At 41.0% G+C, this 21219-nt stretch overlaps 1 protein-coding gene across 1 annotated transcript in view; it reads right to left on the reverse strand.

Annotated features, from left to right (window-relative positions):
* Positions 1-13606: 13606 nt before the first annotated feature.
* The window catches only part of LOC126267960 (uncharacterized), a 34495-nt gene continuing 26882 nt past the window's right edge, over positions 13607-21219 (reverse strand). The window contains exons 3-5 of the mRNA XM_049973294.1: positions 19870-20153; positions 17469-17651; positions 13607-13909 (exon numbers count right to left, since the gene is read on the reverse strand). Of these exons, the coding sequence (XP_049829251.1) occupies positions 13885-13909; positions 17469-17651; positions 19870-20153 (492 nt within the window). The 3' untranslated portion in view covers positions 13607-13884. The remainder of the gene's footprint in view (positions 13910-17468; positions 17652-19869; positions 20154-21219) is intronic.

Genomic DNA, 21219 nt, shown 5'->3' on the forward strand with positions numbered 1-21219 from the left:
TCTCTCTGAAACTCTGTACAACCTCTGGTTCTTTCAGTTTATCCAGGTCCCATCTCTTTAATTTCTCACATTTTTGCAGTTTCTTCAGTTTTAATCTACAGGTCATAACCAATAGATTGTGGTCAGAGTCCACATCTGCCCCTGGAAATGTCTTACAACTTAAAACCTGGTTCCTAAATCTCTGTCTTACCATTATATAATCTATCTGATACCTTTTAGTATCTCCAGGGTTCTTCCACGTATACAACCTTCTTTCATGATTCTTAAACCAAGTGTTAGCTATGATTAAGTTGTGCTCTGTACAAAATTCTACTAGGCGGCTTCCTCTTTCATTTCTTAGCCCCAATCCATATTCACTTACTATGTTTCCTTCTCTCCCTTTTCCTACACTCGAATTCCAGTCACCCATTACTATTAAATTTTCGTCTCCCTTCACTATCTGAATAATTTCTTTTATTTCATCGTACATTTCTTCAATTTCTTCATCATCTGCAGAGCTAGTTGGCATATAAACTTAGATACGAAGCCCACACCTACTACAGTAGTACATCTTGGCCACATATTTTGGAAAAAACGTAATTCACAGCTACTAAATACTTAACACAACCACGTTTAGAGGGCATTGGCTCGCTTATATCGAGAGATAAAATTTGTAGCGACTGTGTTGGGAAGACAGTGTGTGACTCCGTATAGCAGAACTTTGAATTTACATTGCTTGTCTACCGTGTCAAAAAGCAACGCCAATAATGTTTTCTTAAACATTTGGCATCCTCAATATGTTTAGAGTCATCAGTGCCACAAAACTATTGTCTGCAACTATGTGGCAAGCACACACACCAGTTGTCATCAGAAGCATTACGTCTGTAGCATAAATCATTGTTTTGAGTTTTGCAATGCTGTAAAATTATGAGGTGGGTTCTGTGTAAGGAGAGTCTTCATTTTATGTCACTCGAGTCTGTGTCACATAACGTATTCAGGTTGTTATAAATATCTAAACAGTATTGTTTGTAATGTGTTTCTTTCATTAACAAAATTCTTTATTCCGTTACTTGGTATGTTAAAACCAAAAGCTCTCTCAGCCCTTGCAGTAGACGAGACAAAGCGTCAGTCACAACATTGTTCTTCTCTTTCCTAGGCATTTTCTCGAAACTATATTCCGGTAGAAAAACGGCAGACCTCATAATCCTGGGATGTAGTAGCTTTGAGGTATTTTATGACCATCATGTTCTGAGGTTTTTATTAACCTCTATGTGTTTTCCATAAGGTAATAACTGCTAACGTGGATATTCTGCAATTGGCCGTAATGTGGTAAGGTTAAGAAATACATTCTGAAAACATGATTAGTTTTGCTACTAGATCCTTAACTTCAATCTTACCGTCCTTTTAAGGCATCTGAAATAGACCTGCACCATTTCTGTCTGTATGCTAGACACACTGGATCCACACCTGGCGTTATGGTCAGGGATGCGATATCGTATGACAGCAGGATCACTCTCGTGGTTGTCCCACGCATCCCAACTGCAAAATTATTTGTCTGTCTGGTGATTTAATCTGTTTTGTTGCCATTCTTGAACAGCATTCCAAGGATTGTTTTCCAACATGGCAACGCTAGTACATTTACCGCTGTTGTAACCCAATGTAAATTTGTGGTAAGTTCCTATGAGACTAAACTGCTGAGGTCATCGATACCTAGGCTTCCACACTATTTAATCTAACTGAAACGAACTTACTCTAAGGCCACCACACGCACACCCAGACCCGATGGAGGACTCGAACCTCTGACGAGGGGAGCTGCGCGAACCGTGGCAAGGCGCCAAGACCGCGCCGCTATCCCGCTAACATGTTCTACAATGTCGACTTCTTGATCACCAGATATGTCCGTCCCCAATCCAATATATACGCGACGTCATTGGCGGACAACTCTGGTCAATACAGGAACGGTTACTACTGTTTGTTGCAGTTGATTAGCGTCATCGACAGGCATCCCACAAACTGATATCCGGCACTTGTACAACACGATGCATGCACGTTTGCTTGCTTGCATGCATGCATGCATGCATGCATTCACACATTCTGGCGATTACCCGGTATTGATGTACCCCCTTTTACATTTTCAGTAGCCTACCTCGTGCTGACGTTAACCTGTAATCTTGCAACGTTAATCATTTAAATATATTATGTAGACGAACGTATTCCCGAAAGTTAATTACCCTGTATTAAAATCTTCTACTTTAATTCTATTGAAGTACTTATATTCCGCTGGGTTTAGTATTAAATCTACTTCAGTTTAATCGCCCTTGATGTGTGAGTAGCATTTACCTAACGAAAAGTCTAATTTTAAATCCTTTTCTCAGGTAAACTCCATATTCAGCAAATAGATGATTATATATATATTTTTTTTTTTAGAATCAAGAATTACTTTTGTCTGCAACTTTACAGTTTGCGACTTGGAACCTGGAGCTCCAACAATACAAGGAGTTTTGCACCAAGTATGTCTAATCGTTTTAAACAAGTTTTTTGATAAGAAGTTAACAGTGCACCAATTTCAGACAAGTTTCTAAAATTATTGTGGTAGGAATTTTTCACAGTAAGGCGTGCATTGAGGCTTGCATTAAAACCTGTATTTTTTGAGTGTGTACAGGCACAAAAGCAGCGTAATTACACCTTTAGAGGTTGACATGATTGCTTGGTTGCCCCCACGGCGTGATACAGCCGACATCGGAGGATTTAATGAGGCTGAAATTAGTTTGACGAAGCTTCTGTATGGGCAGTTAGCCGTGGTTCATTTGTGACATAAAGTGTTTATCCATATACAACAAGGTGTGCCTGCTAGTAGTTGGAAAAATCAAGGTCATTCGGTAATTTTTTTTTTGATAAATCTAGTCTACTTTTCGTCATTTCTGGTCTTCATTGCTTGGATTCCGGTAACCGTTATTTTTATTTCTGAAATTTTGTCAACCTCCGTTTCTCTGGTACCCAGGGTGCTACTGGTTATTATTAAACCACCTTCTGTTACTATTATTAGAATTCTGTATGAATGCAGAGTCTCGCGGCGATAACATTGAATAAAATGTTCTCGGGTTTCCAACAGCGTCAATTGGTTAAAACTACACGAGCTTTCGGCCAAGCACTCCTCGGCCACTGTCAAGTGGTATGACTGCCAGTGGGCTGTTGGTGTGCCCTTATATACGCTAGCTGCTGGCTGTGACGTCACTGCTGCCAGTGACATTGCCATATATGGGCATGTTTTGAGTCGGCGTTCGATGTGCCCTCTTCAACCGCGCGATCGCTGGATCCCACGCAGCGCTGAGCTGTAAGCCACCGTCTCCATTCAGGGTGTTTATGGTAATTTTTATTTTAATAGCTTCCTGTATTACACTGTCCCAGAAGCCGTTTGTGCGAGCCACGACAGAGGTATCGTCAAATTTTATGTGGTGGCCGTTTTCTAATGCATGCTCAGCTAACGCAGATTTCTCTGGATAGCGTAGGCGATAGTACATCTCATGTTCTTTCCTGCGTTGTTCCACAGAACTGAGCCACCTACGCAAGGTTTTCAGGAAGAACGGTTATAGCACCCATCAAGTGAAAAAAAGTGATTTCTGGGAAATATCGGAATAAGACCAGCAACGAAGAGCAAGAACAAAAACTTGCCCAACACACAGCCACAGAATGGTAGTAAAGCAAGATAAGCCGCAAGTTTCTGTTGCTGGTCTTATTCTGATATTTCCCAGAAATCAGTTTCTTCACTTGATGGGCGCTATAGCCGTTCTTCCTGAAAACCTTGCGTAGGTGGCTTAGTTCTGTGGAACAACGCAGGAAAGAACATGAGAGGTATTATCGCCTACGCTATCTAGAGAAATCTGCGTTAGTTGAGCATGCATTAGAAAACGGTCACCACATAAAATTTGTCCCAGAAGCCGTTCGTGCGAGCCACGACAGAGTTATCGTCAGTTTGTGGTAATTTTTATTTTAATAGCTTCCTGTATTAAACACCCTGAATAGAGAGGGTGGCTTACAGCTCAGCGCTGCGTGGGATCCAACGATCGCACGGTTGACGAAGGCACATCGAACGCCGACTCAAAACATGCTCATATATGGCAATGTCACAGGCACCAGTGACGTCACAGCTGGCAGCTAGCGTATATAAGGGCGCACCAACAGCCCACTGGCAGTCATAACACTTGACAATGGCCAAGGAGTGCTTGGCCGAAAGCTCGTGTAGTTTTAACCAATTGACGCGGTTGGAAACCCGAGAACATTTTATTCACTTATTAGAATTCTGTTCACGATTATCTGTGTGACGCGTATCATCAGTCGGGTGATGTAAGAGGTGACATCAGAAGAACGGCACGGTACCCATCTGGATTGCCAGTGTTTTGGTACTGTTCGTGCAGCTGACTTGAATTTGGCGCGCTTTTGTGGCCATTATTGTTTATGGTCATGGACGATCATATTAATGTCTTCAAGAATATGATCGTCCATGACCATAACCATAATCAGAATCAGAAATAAAATGTTATAGATCATCTTCTGGTACCTGTAAATTTCTCATGAGTATGGAAAGCAACTTGTCCTTCAGAATTCTTGATATGTATTTGAGAAATATTTGAACAAAGCTCATTATTGGGACGAGTCCACATCTCACAGAGTACCTGAGGAGACTACCCTGTTTATTATGGAACGGTTCTGGATTGAATACCTGTTTTCTCAATCTATTTGTGGCCTCTTGACCAGTACTTTGAGCAGTTTGAAACAACATTTATATCTGTTTTAGCGCTGCCATGTATTTATCTTGAATGTGATCTCAAATGATTTGATTGAATACTTGTCTGGCCTATGTAGAAAAGATCACGGTTAAGTTTCTGTATACATCTGTAAGGTATAGTAGTTTACTGTGTTAATGTTATGAGGTAACTTCTGCCAAATGTTATTGTCAGTGGTGCAAAAGATGTTTATGCATTATTGTTTGAAGACATAGGAAGCCCGATATAAAAATACTACTGTGAAATGGTACAGCATGGGGTATCTTACTTTCTGCTTGTGTTTCGTGGTGTAGTTGTTTTGCCATCATGGAGTGTTTCAAGGTGTCTACTGTCGAGGTGTTCAAATAATAAAGCGGTTTGCAACGGATTTTTGCTTTAATTTCTTCTTAGCATTTTACTGTGGAGTTTCGTAGTTGGATAGTTGTGTTGACCATATATGGGAATGTTGCCATTTTGTGAGGTGTTGGAGGAAAAGAAGAGTTTGGGATGGTAGTGTGTGTTGCGGAAAGTTTCTGACAAATTACAAATTGGTGTATATTATTCATTGTTTACATGATCAGGTCTTGGTTGTTTATTCTGTCACCCACATAATACTCAACTGTGAACTTTATACGTTCATGAGAAGTGTTGAGCTATTTGTTTAACTCACTGAGATCATTTTAGTCAATGGCACAGAATATGGTATCATCTACGTATCTATAGTCATAGAAAATAATTCCAATCAACACATCATCAAGAACTTTATCTAAGAATTTTAAGTTGTTTATAAATATTTCCGCTAACAGTCAAAGAATGTTTGACTCAGTTGCTAGGCCTTTTGTTTGATTGTAAAATTTATTGTTGATTCTGTTATAGTTGTGTGGAAATGTGAATTCTAATAGTTCCATCTGTTCAGTGATCTTATATGTTCTTTGAACTTTGTGATAGTGTTCCTGGTTTCCTGTATATTGTGTTAGGGGTGTAAGTGCAGATATTTCTGTTGATGACTGAAGACAGTGTGCTGAACAACAATACAGCAATAACTAGAATCATTAGCCTGCAAATGAAGTAAATATTATGAGTTTTAAGTTTTTAGCTTTGTCAGTACCTTAACGTTGATGGCTTGCTTATGTTACGTGTACTTTATTTTCCCCTGGGAAGCAGGTGAGTTATTGAAACATGGGCACAGGGGCTCAAAATGGTCATTCTATATGGACAGGTTTAGTCAACTTCATGACACAGTTACGACCGTGCAGAAAACATCAGGCAGCAAATTATGTGATATGTTTAAGAGAAGGATGCTAGACGCAAAGAGGAAACTACTATCACAATGAAGTGCATACATATTAAGGTACCAATTACCACAATATCTGTTGTCGTACGCCTAATACCATATGTGTTGGCAACTATCAATTTGTGAACACCATCTTTGTTTACGAAGTGTGATAAGTAAAGGAGCCTGTGAGCACTGGAGATAATTTAAATATAAAAGTTTACATTTGATGTGTTAGAAGAGTGCAAATAAAATTAAGGTTTTAATCATAGACTTCCGCAGAGGTATTCTGAAATAGTGTTTTTTTTTTGTATCAATATGGCATGTGTATATTGTGTGGCGACATTTGTGGTAACCTGTGGCATTCGATGGTTTAAACGTCCATTATCAGGATGATTTATCTGTTATAGGAGTGTGGTGAAGACTGGTAATATTAACCTTGCTATTTTATTCGAGATCAACAACTGTGCTTTAAATGTGAACATTTTAGGTTTAAATATTCAGAAGTGTAAAACAGTCGCGGTAAATTCTAGGGACGTAGCTAATGTTTTCACCACTTCCAAATCTTATCAAGATCCAACTGAATATTTCCTCAGTTTTCTTCGTCCAGTACTTCATTATGGATAACTGCATTATCCGTAGAAAAGTCTTCAGTAACAATATTGCCGGCAGCGTCATTAATATAGAACATGAACAGCAAGGGTACCAACACACGTCCATGGAACGCACCAGAACTAATTCTACATCTATCGATGACTCTCCATAAAAGATATGCTGCGTCTATCGTGTCATCAAATCCTCAATTGTTCATACGATCAACCTTTGGATAATATGTGGAGGTGTGGTATCGAGTGGAATGCTTCTCGGTAATCAATAAACACTGAATCTACCTAAATGTCTTGATCCAAGGTTTTCAGGACGTCATGAAAAAAATATGTGGGTGGTGTTTCACTACTTCTCCATGGCATAAAGCATTGCTTGAAAAAACATCGAAGTTCGCTCTATTCGAGATACCTCATATCATTTGAGCTCAGAATATGTTCTAAGAATCTATAGCAAACGAGTATCAGTGAATTTGGAGGGTAGTTGCATGGAGCACTTCTGTTATCCTTTTATAAATGGTTGTGATCTTTGCTTTTTCCAACTGTTTGGCACGGATTTTTGTTCGATGGATGTATTGTGAATTAATTGAAACAGGTACTAACTTAGTAAAATCAAACGAAGTTCGATAACCCTATGGGATCTCTACCAGATTCTATACCAAATTTGCGGCTGATTTCGGCTCTTTCTCAACGTCGCTATCACTGACATCTGTATCGATCAACTTAACAGTGGCATGAGAATTAAATTTGGTCAGTAGTACTAGACTTGTCTTAGTAAAGGAACATTTCGAAACGGAACTAGACACTTATTCTCTCGTCCGTGAGAGTATGGACATTATCTTTCGTTCCGTAAGGATAATAGTTACACAAAAAGATTGACAGATATTCCCCAAAAAACCTTGGTTTACTTCGTCTACAGGATGAGACTGAATTACGGTCCTTTTCTTAGTTATCTACAGTGAACGAAGGCTGTAGTATTCCCATGTTATCAGTGCAATGATACTATCAGTAGGAGAAAGAAATTTGGTTAAAATCGCCAACTGATGTATGACAGTCACCGAAAGGAACTGCTCTTTATTCATGAACTATGGACACTTACCCATTACAGAACCAGAGACAAAGTTACACAAAAGAACTGGTTCAGATGGTTCAAATGGCTCTGAGCACTATGGGACTTAACATCTGAGGTCATCAGTCCCCAAGAACTTAGAACTACTAAAACCTAACTAACTTAAGGACATCTCGCACATCCATGTCCGAGGCAGGATTCGAACCTGCGACCGTAGCAGTCACGCGGTTCCAGACTGAAGCGCCTAGAACTGCACGGCCACACCAGCCGCCCAAAAGAACTGGCAGATATTACAAGAGTAAAGCAAGGTTTTTGCGAAATGAGTGTGTGTAATACACTGCTTTTCACGAAACACAATGTTTCAACTTTTTATTTTCCCACCACACGTATTTCGACATTTATGTACAATCTTTCATTTAAGTCGTACAACCATTTCTCAGTGTCGCTATTTCTGTTCCATCAGTGTATTTGTACAATAATATGTAAGCAAAAGACAGACATAAAAGCAAGTCTGTAGGCAAGTACCTACTTTTTTCCCAATAGTGTCCCATGTAAGGACATTTTAGATTTTATAAACCCCCCTTATGGGACGTCCAACAAAGAATGACATTCACAATCATGATTGAACGAGTGCTATGCTAATTGGAAACTAAATTGTTTGTTGCTTAGAAGTCTATTGAAATTTCGCTGCATTCCCATAAGAGCGCCGCTAGTAGCTAATTATGAGGATGTTAGCCAAGAATGCCTTTATCTTTCAGACCTAAAGGGAGTTGATGTGGCATGAATAGCTAGGAGACACCAAAGGGCGCTTTGAGTAGGGAAAGGATAAAACCCACTTCTGACACACGAGCTACACCTCGTGTACAGTGCTGTGTGTCCTCACTTCATCAGACACTGCAGAGAAGTTTGGAATCCAATGTAGGACACTGGAATAAATTTTGGTGTTCAGTATTTCCTGTCCCCTCTGATGTAAAGGAAAATGGAAAATCGTTAACTGTGTGCAGGATAACCGAATGGTGAGTATCTCAACTGTCGAAATACTAGCCACAACTGATGGCGCTTAACTTCAGCGATGTAGCCTGACATCTCACTAACATTTATTGCTTGCCATTTTCTGGTTGTTTTTTTTCCTCTGTGTTTAGTCAATGGAATGTGGTTAATAAGTGTGGTGTGCGTACTGTAAGACCTTCAGTACACACACCTTCAGATTATTTGACTTGTTCCACTAACGAAGTAGGCGAGTGTCAAACACACCACGATAAGACCACGAACCATATTGCTATCTTCTGCCGTTAGGTCAGACGATAGAAATGCCACTTCCACGCTTAGAGTAGCAGATTGACAGTGACCAACTTTTATTAGAGTAATAACTAAGTTCTGTTTAATGTGTGTGAATATTAATCCACTTAAAAATTACTTCACTTGGTTCTGTATGCTATTTGCAATTGACAATCTGAAGTTCCTTTGGTATTGGTACGTTAATCTTATTCTCACATATATCTCTGATACTTGACAAAATCTTCATGGCTATGTACAGGAATATGATAATCTTCTTAGGTGCAGACTTACAGACTGTTGCAGACAAATGCAGACTGACTAATCGGAGGTCTGTACACTCATTGTACCTTGCACGTCCAAGTTTCAGAGTTCTACATTTGTCTGTACCAGTCAATAGTCATGTATCACTGCACGAGTGTGATCCGCGAGTAGAGAAGGTTCTACATTAGCAGGAATCTCATTGACTGCGTTATATATTAATACGCGGATCGGCGGAAGCAAAATTTGGTCCGTCTCTATAGCAACGCCATCTTATAGTGCGGAGACGGACGAGCGCTGCGCCTGCGCTGTTGTGCTTAGCGGGGCTCGCTCTAGTGGGAAAGTTGTGTACGCGCTGACTACGCGGAACTATGTACACAACAATAAGTGTCATAGCAATTGACACATGAGTGTCAATGGCGCCCATTATTTCATAAGTAGCCACTGTACTGATATGAGGGATTGTGTTCAGCAGGCTCATACACTTGTTGGATGCATTGTTTGAGATTATATACAGTGTATGTCCAATATCTGCTCCCAAACCTATGGGACCATTCCAACCAAATTTGACACAGTAACAGTGGGCCTTATGAGTATCAGCACTGTGGGTTTTAAAACCTGTTGTAACCTGATAGTTCCAATAGGAGCAGAGGTAAGGGAAGAACATATTTTTTCTAGCTTCTGGTTTTTTCATGAATGGCATGAATGATGTGGAGATAGTATTGGCCTGACTAATCTGCTTTGCAGGGAAGCCTACATTTCAGGTGCAAGAAAGGGTTTTATGGACCCTGATGTGTAAGTTGTCCTGCATTATAGGTGCATGGAGTTTGAGTGATATTGGCCTGCTTTATCGAAATGAAAAATCATTCATTTGCGCCTGACATACAGGCGTCCATGCATAGCAAGTCCCTGATGTTTAGTCTGCCCTGTATGACTGGTATGTTGTGGGAACTATAACGCAAATGGTAAATATATTGATGAACATGGTTGGGACAGGTTGAAGTACGTAGAGGTGATCAGAGAGAGTTGAGGAGGAGGAGGAGGTGGAGGAGGAGTAGATGTGTGATGCAGATCGAAGGTGTAGAGGGGTTGTAAGAAGATGGAGGTGGAAGGCAGGGGGAGAAAGAAACTGTCTGAGGGGGAGGAAGATATGTGTGTGTGTGTGTGTGTGTGTGTGTGTGTGTGTGTGTGTGTGTGTGTGTGTGTGTGTGTTAGAGAGAGAGATAGAGAGATAGAGAGAGAGAGATAGAGAGAGAGAGATAGAGAGAGAGAGAGAGAGAGAGAGAGAGAGAGAGAGAGAGTGGGGAGGAGGAGACATACAGATAGAGGTGGAAGGATAAGGTGGACAGGCAGAGGGTGGAATAGGGCGATACAGGGAGGTGGTGTATTCAATATGTGTGTTGAACACATACGTGAGCCAAGCTGTGGGGAAAATTCTAGTTTATTTTTTGGACCATTTTCTTTGTCTCACCAATGCCCATAAAATTCAGCTACTTTTATTATACAGATATATTCCAATCTTTGTCATCCCTCTTCCTTATTTTCTCTTTATAAACGAAATCGATTGTTACAATTCAGCTACTACGCAATTTCGTATAGTCTACAGGCATGCGGAGAGTAAGTACCTTCAGTGAAAAGTCTAGTTTCTTATTGTGGATGCTTGGATCGAAACAAGACTGCGGAAAGATGCTTAATTGGCGAATAACAAGAGCACAGCGCTTTTGAAACATAGGGGATAAAACGACAGAATAGCCCTGCAGTGTATTGACAGAGGGACTCGACATTACATGTGGTCTTCAATGGATCCATCTTTTCATCCCCATTTCTGTGGTCAGAGGAGCCCTCCCTTTCCCCCAGGGTTGTTCAGCCCCCTGTCACACGTCTTTCCATTTCATGTCCCTCCAGGTACTTGAGCTTCTTTATGATGAAGAATAGATGAAAGGATTAGAGCAACACATCCAGACCACATATGAAGAAACCAGCAAGAAATCGAACCTGGAACAGTCGAATCTAGAGACAAGGACGCTAACCACTTAACCACTACCTGTTGGGAAACACACCTGAAAAGATATCCATGAATGGCAAACCAATATCTACGTCTACATCTATACAAACCACCCTGAGGTGCATGGCAGAAGGAACATTCCTTTGTACCTGTTATTAGGGTTTCTTCTTGTTCAATTCACGGATGGAGCGTGGGAAGTGCTATGGCTCAACATGTAAAAATCTGTCTCTGTAATATGATTGAAGAGAAAGAGATAGTTGACGATGAAAATCGGAATTATAACTATAGCCAGAAAGGACATGGCATATTTAGAGGAGAAATGATGGCACTTTGTGGAATAAGAGTAGTGACCTTAGTGGTTTTGCCAGATAATAAAATATGGGAAGTTGAGTCGAAATATTGAAAGAGAGGAAGGAAAATGTTTCCAGACATGGGTGATGAAGGGTAGAGGTTTTGAATTATGCCACCGTCATCATAATTGAGTTGAAGGTTTCACGAATAAATAGAGAAGCAGAATACAGAATTGAACTGCACGAAAGATTGTTCCAGGGAATCGACGCAGAATATCATAAAGTATCCAGAAATTATGACATCGAAAGAACAAGAATCATGCAGGTTCTCGTCAACGAACTTTCACTGTATGGATCAATAGCAGTGCCAGTGTATGCAGAAAGTAGCGGCTGTGTATTTTGATGAAAATGATTACTGAGCCAGTAGACTGTAGGGACAGTGCATAGTACCAAAGAAAGTGAATGTTGAACATTCCTTGTACTCGTACTACTGAGAGCGAGCTTGGAACGGTGCATTAATTACAAGAGTTAGTTTATTTAAGCTTTTAGTTCCAAAGCAAAAAATTTGTGCCTGACCCTGGGAATAAAATAACACCCCATGTCACATAAATTAAAGATTGCATTGGACGGCGTCCATTGTTTACCTGTTTTGGTCTACTCAGTTATCGTGGGAATCAACATGAAGATATTTGGTGTCTTTTATGGCCATACATCATTTGTTGGGACAGTTATTTTGAAGGAGCATATTTTTTATGCATAATTTCAGCGTTCGAATTTTCAGTTTCTTTTGATTTTGCAGAACATCTCCACACCACAGATCCATAGCAATCTTCAGCTACCGCAGTAATTCACAAGCAAAATAAAACAAAATTCGTTCTATTAGGCGCGTTATGCTAAAAATTAAGACATTAAATGCAATGCGATAGTTTGTTTCACAGTTTTCCTAAAGTAATAAACAATGTTTTCTTGAAAGAAGTATAAATCACTCAATCTCCATGGTAATATAACTCGGTGTAAAGATTACTTCAGTTCTATCGATAAGTATGCTAACTGCAGTCTTTCATTAATATTCATATAGTTATGTGACTATGTAAACAGAGATGGTAACTTTGGTATAGCTATTCCACATTACATGCATAGGTTTTTAATAGAATTTCAATAAATTCACATGTGCCAACAGTTTAAACTCACATTGAGTATTAATGTTATCAGAGCAAATTTTTGTATATTTCCGCTTGCGTCCAAAGACATTTGATGTTTAAGTAGGTAAAATACAAATGCATTATATCATTGCTCTGTAATATTGTTTATGTATGAATGGTTCAGTGAGTTTGAGTTTATGTCAGAAATTAGGGTTAGCTCTCAGCTGCAAATGAATGTATCACTTTTTACCGTATAATAATGCAAAGTAAGCATATTTTCAGTTCCGATATATTCCGATAAAGCAAGAACCAGTGAAGTGGCAACATTTGAGTTTTGATTAAAAACAGTTGCAATATTCCAGCACTTATATATACATTGAAAAGTAGAGAAGGAAGCCCTCGACGTTGGTCAGAGAAGATGCAAATGAAGAGACATATAAAAATGCAAGAACGATGGTAAGAAGCTGAGTATGTTTGACAGTTTTTTAGCTTTGGTTAAACTGTGATGCCTTGTCAGAGGAAACTAAAATTGCACGTAAATACTGGATAAAGTTAAAAGAGAATATGGTTTCCCGCAGCATCAACGAGAGCATCCACTTGAGACGTCTTTTTTATGATTTTTTTTTTTTTTGTTTATTAACGTGAAACTGGATCTGCAGGTACGTGGTGCACACAATATTAAGCGACGTTTGCATACTTTATTCTTGGATAGGTTTGTATTTGAAGTTATATTAAAATATTTACCACAAGACGAATTTCTATAGAACATACGTTAACAGACCAGTAACTATGGGTCTGTTTTCATTTACCCCAGAAAAAGAAAGGTTTAGTATGGTAGTACTGTTGAAATGGCTATGCTGAGTTGGATGGTTGAACTGCGCAACATCCAAATAACATTCTCACTTGGCATATGTCCGTGAACATGTTAGCAATCAAACACAAATTACTTAATGTAAAGTTTTCGATTGTCTTTTGATTAGTTCTGTACAAAATATTTACATTTCTTTGTGCTGGTAGTAACAAACAACTCGAAGAATACCAGTGCACTGTGGATGTTGAACTTATATCTATGATCACTATAGATGTCCATGTTCTGGTTATGAGACACAATCAGAGTTCCAGTTTCGGCCATTGTGGTCCGTAATGGCTGTGGACGTGGCAGAAGGTCCACATCGTGATGAGAGGTACTTTGTTGACCTTAATCTTACCCAGAAGCCGCGGTGCTTCAATCTTCTTGATTGTCTGTGCACCTATAGACAAATTAAAGCACATAATTTATTCTCAAGCAAATTTTTTTATTTGATACTGTAAAATTATAAAGTAAGTGCTTAAATTGACGTAAAATATTGTGTATTACACAAGTCATTGTTACTGCCCCAGTATCGCGTATACAGGGTGGTCCATTGATCGTGACCGGGCCAAATATTTCACGAAATAAGCGTCGAACGAAAAAACTACAAAGAATGAAACTCATCTAGGTTGAAGGGGGAAACTACATAGCGCTGCCATAGGTCAAATGGATATCAACTGCGCTTTTTAAATAGGAACTCCATTTTTTATTACATATTCGTGTAGTACGTAAAGAAATATGATTGTCTTAGTTATACCACTTTTTCGGTTTGTTATAGATGGCGCTATAGTAGTCACAAACATATGGCTCACAATTTTAGACGAACAGTTGTTAACAGATAGGTTTTTAAATTAAAACACAGAACGTAGTTACGTTTGAACATTTTATTTCGGTTGTTCCAATGTGATACAGCGTGATCAGAAATGATAAGCTGTAAATACCACATTAATGCAATAAATGCTCAAAATGATGTCCGTCAACCTCAATGCATTTGGCAATACGTGTAACGATATTCCTCTCAACAGCGAGTAGTTCGCCTTCCGTAATGTTCGCAGATGCATTGAAAATGCGCTGACGGATTTTGTTAGGCGTTGTCGGTGGATAACGATAGCAAATACCCTTAAACTTTCCCCACAGAAAGAAATCCGGGGACGTCAGAACCGGTGACCGTGCGGGACATGGTATGGTGCTTCGACGACCAATCCACCTGTCATGAAATAAGCTCGCGTGCGGTTTAAACGGTATCGAATAGCAATGTGCCGGACATCCATCGTCTTGGAAGTACATCGCCATTCTGCCATGCAGTGAAACATCTCGTTATAACATTGGTAGAACATTAAATGGTGCAATGTATACCAATGGAAATCTACGTAGGAAATCAGCAAAGTGGGGGCCAATTATCCTTTCTCCCATAATGCCGCACCATACATTAACCCGTCAAGGTCGCTGATGTTCCGCTTGTCGCAGCCATCGTGGATTTTCGGTGGCCCAGTAGTGCATATTATGCCGATTTACGTTACCTCTGTTGCTGAATGACGCTTCGTCGCTAAATAGAACCCGTGCCAAAATTCTGTCATCGTTCAGTAATTTCTCTTGTGCCCAGTGGCAGAACTGTACACGACGTTCAATGTCGTCGCCATGCAGTTCCTGGTGCATAGAAATATGCTACGAATGCAATCGATGTTGATGTAGCATTCTCAAAACCGACGTTTCTGAGATTTCCGATTCTCGAACAATTTGTCTGCTACTGATGTGCGGATAGCAGCTAAAACATCAACTCGTTCAAAATCATTTGTTGAAGGTCATGGTTGACGTTTAACATGTGGCTGAAGACTTCCGGCTTCCTTAAATAAGGTAACTATCCGTCGAACGGTCCGGACGCTTGGATGATGTCGTCCAGGATACCGTCCAGCGTACTCAGCACACGCACGTTGCGCATTTTGGTCACAATAGCCATATACCAACATGATGTCGACCTTTTCCTCATTTGGTGAACGGTACATTTTAACACGTGTAATGTATCACGAAGCAAATACCGCCCGCACTGACGGAATGTTACGCGACACCACGAACTTACACGTTTGTGACTATTACAGCGGCATCTACCACAAAGCGAAAATACTGGCCCAACAAAAACATTCGTATTTCTTTACGTACTACACGAACATGTAATATGACTTGGGGGTTCCTATTGAGAGAAAAAAAAAAACGCACTTGATATCCGTTTGGCCACCTGGTTTCTCCCTTCAAGCTAGAAGAGTTTCGTTCTTGGTAGTTTTTTCGTTTGATGATTTTTTTCGTGAGATATTTTGCCCGGTTACTATCAACGGACCACCCTGTATATTCTAATCACAAACAAGAGTGATATAGATTCCTAACTTAAACACGGAATTTTTCTGGGTGAGCTTTGTGTGCTGCAAAAGCATACTGCAAGGATTTCACTGTATGGTTGAATACTGAAGCTACTGAATGTATTAATTTCAGTTACTCTCTGGTAATCCCTTAGTTTCTTCCCTATCCAAATCCGAGAAATACATTTCATTTCAGTTCTACTGCGAAAATGACTTTTTTCAGGTTTCTGCGACAGTTGTTATTGTGGTTCCTGTGGTGTAAAACAATATCACATTTTTCGTTTTTGTCCTACGTCTATTGTTTATTTGGACTAATTTGTCCTAATGTCTTAATTTACGTAGTCTTTGAAAGATTGTTAATAAAGGTTGCTTAGATTAAGAATTTACATTTGAAATGGAAACAGGAATTTCGCGTGCAATTCGTGATTAGAAACAAGACGACGTCCATTATTCATAAAAAATGAAATACCTACTTCTCGTATTTGTAAAACTGATCAAATTGAACGAAGAAAGATAACCAACGCGAGACTTGAACAAGCGACCACTTAAGTGCACTAAATTAGCCACTTACGACGCTACCAATTCCACTATACATCCAACATGTGCGAGGACCGTTTGTTTTCAACTTCAGATCGCTTAGTATAGAAGCTACGCGAGCGGGAGAAAGTGTAATTCGGTTCCTGCAAGCAGAAGGGAACACTGCAGCAGAAATTCATCGGAGAAGGAGCCGAGTGTACGGCGATAACTTCATGACTGATGGTGCTGTGCGTGAATGGTGCCGAAAGTTTAAAGGTGGCCGAAATGACGCGTCTTTGGCCTCCTCCATCATGCACAAGTCTGTCGTTACATTCGACCTTGTTGAACCAGTTGACAGAATCCGTAGGTTCACCAAAACTGCATTGTCTATGGAAATTCCGGAAGTTTCAAGATCTGGCGTATACTCTGGTCATTTAATCGATACTGGACATTTAGGCTACAAGTCACCGAATGGTGTCAGTTTTGAATTTCTTTGACCGTTATTACGATGAAGGAGAGAACTTTTTAAAATCAATTGTTACTGGAGGTGAAACAAAGCACAAAATTCACACAAATATTAAACAACAGAAAGGTGATGGCTACCGTGTTTTGTACCAAAATGGTGTGTTGCTTGTAGAGTTTATGCAGCCCGGAACCACTGTCGATGCAGCTGCTTATTGTGAGACTTTACGTTTGCGGAGAGCCATTCAGAACAAAGGAAGAGGAATGCTGACTACAGGAATTGTGATCCATGACAAGGCTCGTCCGTACATTGCTAGCACAACCCAACGGATCTTTGAACAATTCCAGTGGGACATTTTCGATCGGCCGCCGTACACTCCTGAACTGGCACCCAGCGTCTTTCACCTTTTCCCTGAACTGAAGACGTGGGTAGGAGGCCAGCACTTTCAAACCAACGAAGATCTTCAATACAACCTCAGTGCTCATTTGACATCATTGGAGGCAACATTTTTTGTAGAGGGTATTGCAAAGCTTGTCCACAGGTACGGTAAATGACTCAGTCTTTTCGGTGATAAGGTTGAAAAGTAATGATCTCGCGTTCCTCGCTGCGTTGCCCCATTCAGTACTTACCCGACAGTGGTGACGTTGAAGATCTGCCCGTGGTGGCACCTGCGCATGTCTGGGAAGAGGTTCCCATTCTCGCGGATGCAGACGTAGTAGATGGCCGGGTTCTCCTCCACCACGCCGACCTGCGCTGGCGACGTGCAGCCGTCGATGGGGCCCTCCACGCACGGGCGGTCCGTCGTCTTAAGGCTGGACGTTTGAAATCGAGCATTAGCGAATGTCACTACAGACAGAATTACAATAAAGGGATTCACTAAACTAAGCCCGTAAGTACGGAGACGGGCTGAAAAGCAGAGACTCCGAATTTTTTTTTGTGAAAACTCTTACAGTTTTTAAATTATACTATCATGATAAATAAGTGTCTAGACATGAGGAACTAAGATGCTGATTGTTAGATACGTTTGTCACCCTGGCGACGAACTCATTTCCCCTCGACGAGAGATCGGTTTGCTTGTAACACCTGTTTTTGACCTATTTCATATCTGTATCTGTATTTCTGTGTTAGCATCGTCGCAACATTTTATATAAACAACTCTACAAATTGTTTAAAAATCGCTTATCACATTAAATAACTACTGAAAAGAGAGCTAGTCATCGTGTAACAAAGTTTATAGGTGACAGTGTAGGTGGGTGGTTGGTGGTGGTGGTGGTGGTGGTGGTGGTGGTGGTGGTGGTGGTGGTGTCACTTATGGAAAAATTCCTTTAGTAGTTGTTGTTAGAGCTGCATCATTTTTAGATTGAAGTCAGCTGATATAGAGAGACTTCCTTTCAGAAGGTATATCTATCCTGAGAAGGTGAGCCCATAGTTAATGTTTCCAAGTACAGAAGGAATTAGCATATTTCATCAAAATATAAGAGGTATTAGATATAGAGTCAAAATCTGTAAGCAGTTCACTAACTTTAAGTGGTGCTCTGATATACCAATAATTTTAAACAATTTGACAATTCAGAGATTTATCACAACACTGCACTGAACAGATATTTGAATGTTCTGCAGGGCAGTTGAATTTAGTGAAACTAAACTTCTAATTGTTGTTGTTTATAGCTCCCCTAACTGCGACTTCAGAGCATTTCTGCTCAAGATAGAGAAGGTTCTTGATTCACTTTGCCCTTCGAAGTATTTAAGAATTTTGTGCGTAAGTCTTGTTTTGGGAAGGCTAGAAACGTACCCATAGAATTTCAATCGCCTTTTTCTATTGTCTGCTACAAGGTTGGACAATTTCTCAGTTGTTTGACGAGATTGTAGTCTATAGCCCTCTCCTGTTTTCTTTGGCCCTGATATCTTTGTGATGATTTTACGTTCTTCCTTCAATAAGTTTTCTACTTGTATGTCACCTTTTATGTGGACTGTCAGTATTTCACTGGCATACAGGACTTCGGGTTTTAATACTGTATTACAATGCCTAATTTTAGTGTTTTTGGACATTTTTTTATTGTACACCTTGTAGATTCTTACATTGGCTCCCTTTCGTGTTTGGAGGCGAATTATTATCATATCATCATCATCATCATTATCATCATTATAAGTAGTTGTGTTAGTGAGCCAACGGCCTTGCGGCAATTACAACACCGGTTCCCTCAGATCAGTGTTGTCGGGCTGGGCTAGCACATGGGTGGCTGACCATCCGGTCTACCTAGCGCTGTTCGCAAGCAGAGTGCACTCAGCGTTTGTGACGTAAATTGAGGAGCTACTTGATTCAGAATAAGCGGCTCCGGTCTCTGAAACTGATATTTGGCGGGGGAGCGGTGTGCTGACCACCTGCCCCTCCATATCCTCATCCACTGACGCCTGAGCATGACACGGCAGCCGGTCAGTACCGTTGGGCCTTCATGGCCTGTTCCGGAGGAGTTAAGCTTTTAGTAGTGTTTGTAGTCGTTAGACACAAAGTCGTCCACTTTCTGCCAGTTCAGAAGTAAGGCGTGCAGCAACGAAGTGATTTGGCAACAGTAAGTACAGTACACACGTACGAACTTGCTTGACCTGCAGACTGAAACCCCATTCAAAATCAAACAAGTCCCGCAATGGAGAGGAGTAATGCAGGGGAAGCATGTTACGTAACAAGTGGCTGTCACTGTGGAAAGTTCGCTTACTTAACTGAGAAGGCGTTGTAGGTAGCACTTGCGATGCACCACGAATGCCTTCTCGTGTGTGTGTGTGTGTGTGTGTGTGTGTGTGTGTGTGTGTGTGTGTGTGTGTGTGTGCGCAAACTAAATATCATTTATCTTTCATCATTTTAGAAATAAGAGTTCCAAGAAAAGTACCACCTAACTAAGCTATTGAATGTAATAAAGTTGGTAATAATGTGGGGGGCGGGGTGCACCAGACACCCGTGACCGCCCTCCCCTCCCCTCCCCTCCCCCGCTAAGGGTCTTAAGAAACGACGGGAACCACTGGACTAAGAGTTACCTGCAGTCGTTGGTGAGCGCGTTGTAGGCCCAGCCGTCCTCGCAGTGGCCCATCTCCGCTATGGTGTCGCCCTGCAGGCAGACGTGGTACGTGGTGCAGTCGTAGGGGTCGGGGTAGGCGCCCGGGTCGTTGCACGTGAAGTTGGTGACGAAGCTGTGGCAGTCGGAGGAGCCCTCGGCCACGCACGTCTTCTGCGAGAAGCTGCACCTCTGGCCGGCGTTGACGTCGCAGGTCTCCACCACGGTGGGCGTCAGGCCGCCGTCCACGCTCATGCACAAGTTGACCTGCAAGCGAGGAAAACGTCTACAGTACGTCCCGTGTTCCACCACGCCTCAAACCAATTATCCGTTCGAAGCACTGGTCACGTTCGGTGAACATTTTGCTGTTTCGTTTGTTTCGCTCTCTAGTTATAATATGCGATATTTACAAGTTCGAAGTATGGTTGTAGAAATTATTAAAAGCATCTAGCATTGAATCACGATTCAAACTCTGGGTTTTCTAGCACATTCCGAGACAAAGAGATTCTGGTCATACATAAAGCACACTAGTGGCAAGACGCGCGATAACAACGCTGAAGTCACTGATAACAATGCCACTAAATCAGAGTTATTAAACACGGTTTTCCGAAACTCCTTGACTGAAATTGAGAAATATTATCTTGGCAGTTGTTCTCCACCAAAGAAGACGAAGTAGAGAAACATAGAAGTAGATATCCTCACTGTAGCAAAGCAGCTGAAATCATTTAATAAAGGCAAGGCCTCCAATCAAGATTGTGTACCTGTAAGGTCGCTTTGAGACTACGCTGATACAATAGTACCATATTTAGCAATTATATACATCAAAAAAAGTTTCGCATCAACACCGTTCGCAGAACTCCTGAAGATTGTGATAAAATATCCACAGTCAAACAACCTCTCAGTCCCTTTCACTGTTGCGAGATGTCACTAAAGCTGCCCAAAGATGTAAACAACCACGCATGATCAGTGCCTATTGGACGGAGGTGATGCGACAGCCGATCAGTTCCAGTCATTCCACTAGGAAGGAGGTACACGGCTAGTATTATTCCGTAGTTCAACAATGCCTAGACGGTCAATACCGCGGTTCGATCGCGCCCGCATTGTTAGTTTGTGCCAGGAAGGGCTCTCAACAAGGGAAGTGTCCAGGCGCCTCGGACTGAACCAAAGCGATGTTGTTTGGACATGGAGGACGCACAGAGAGACATGAACTGTCGATGAAATGCCTCGCTAAGGCTGCCCAAGGGCTGTGGATGACCGCTACCTACGGATTATGGCTCGGAGGAACCCTGACAACACGACGTCCTGCGGCAGTACAAAAAGCATTATTCAACAT

This window comes from Schistocerca gregaria, chromosome 4 (genome assembly GCF_023897955.1).
Source record: "Schistocerca gregaria isolate iqSchGreg1 chromosome 4, iqSchGreg1.2, whole genome shotgun sequence".
NCBI classification, from domain to species: Eukaryota; Metazoa; Arthropoda; class Insecta; order Orthoptera; family Acrididae; genus Schistocerca; species Schistocerca gregaria.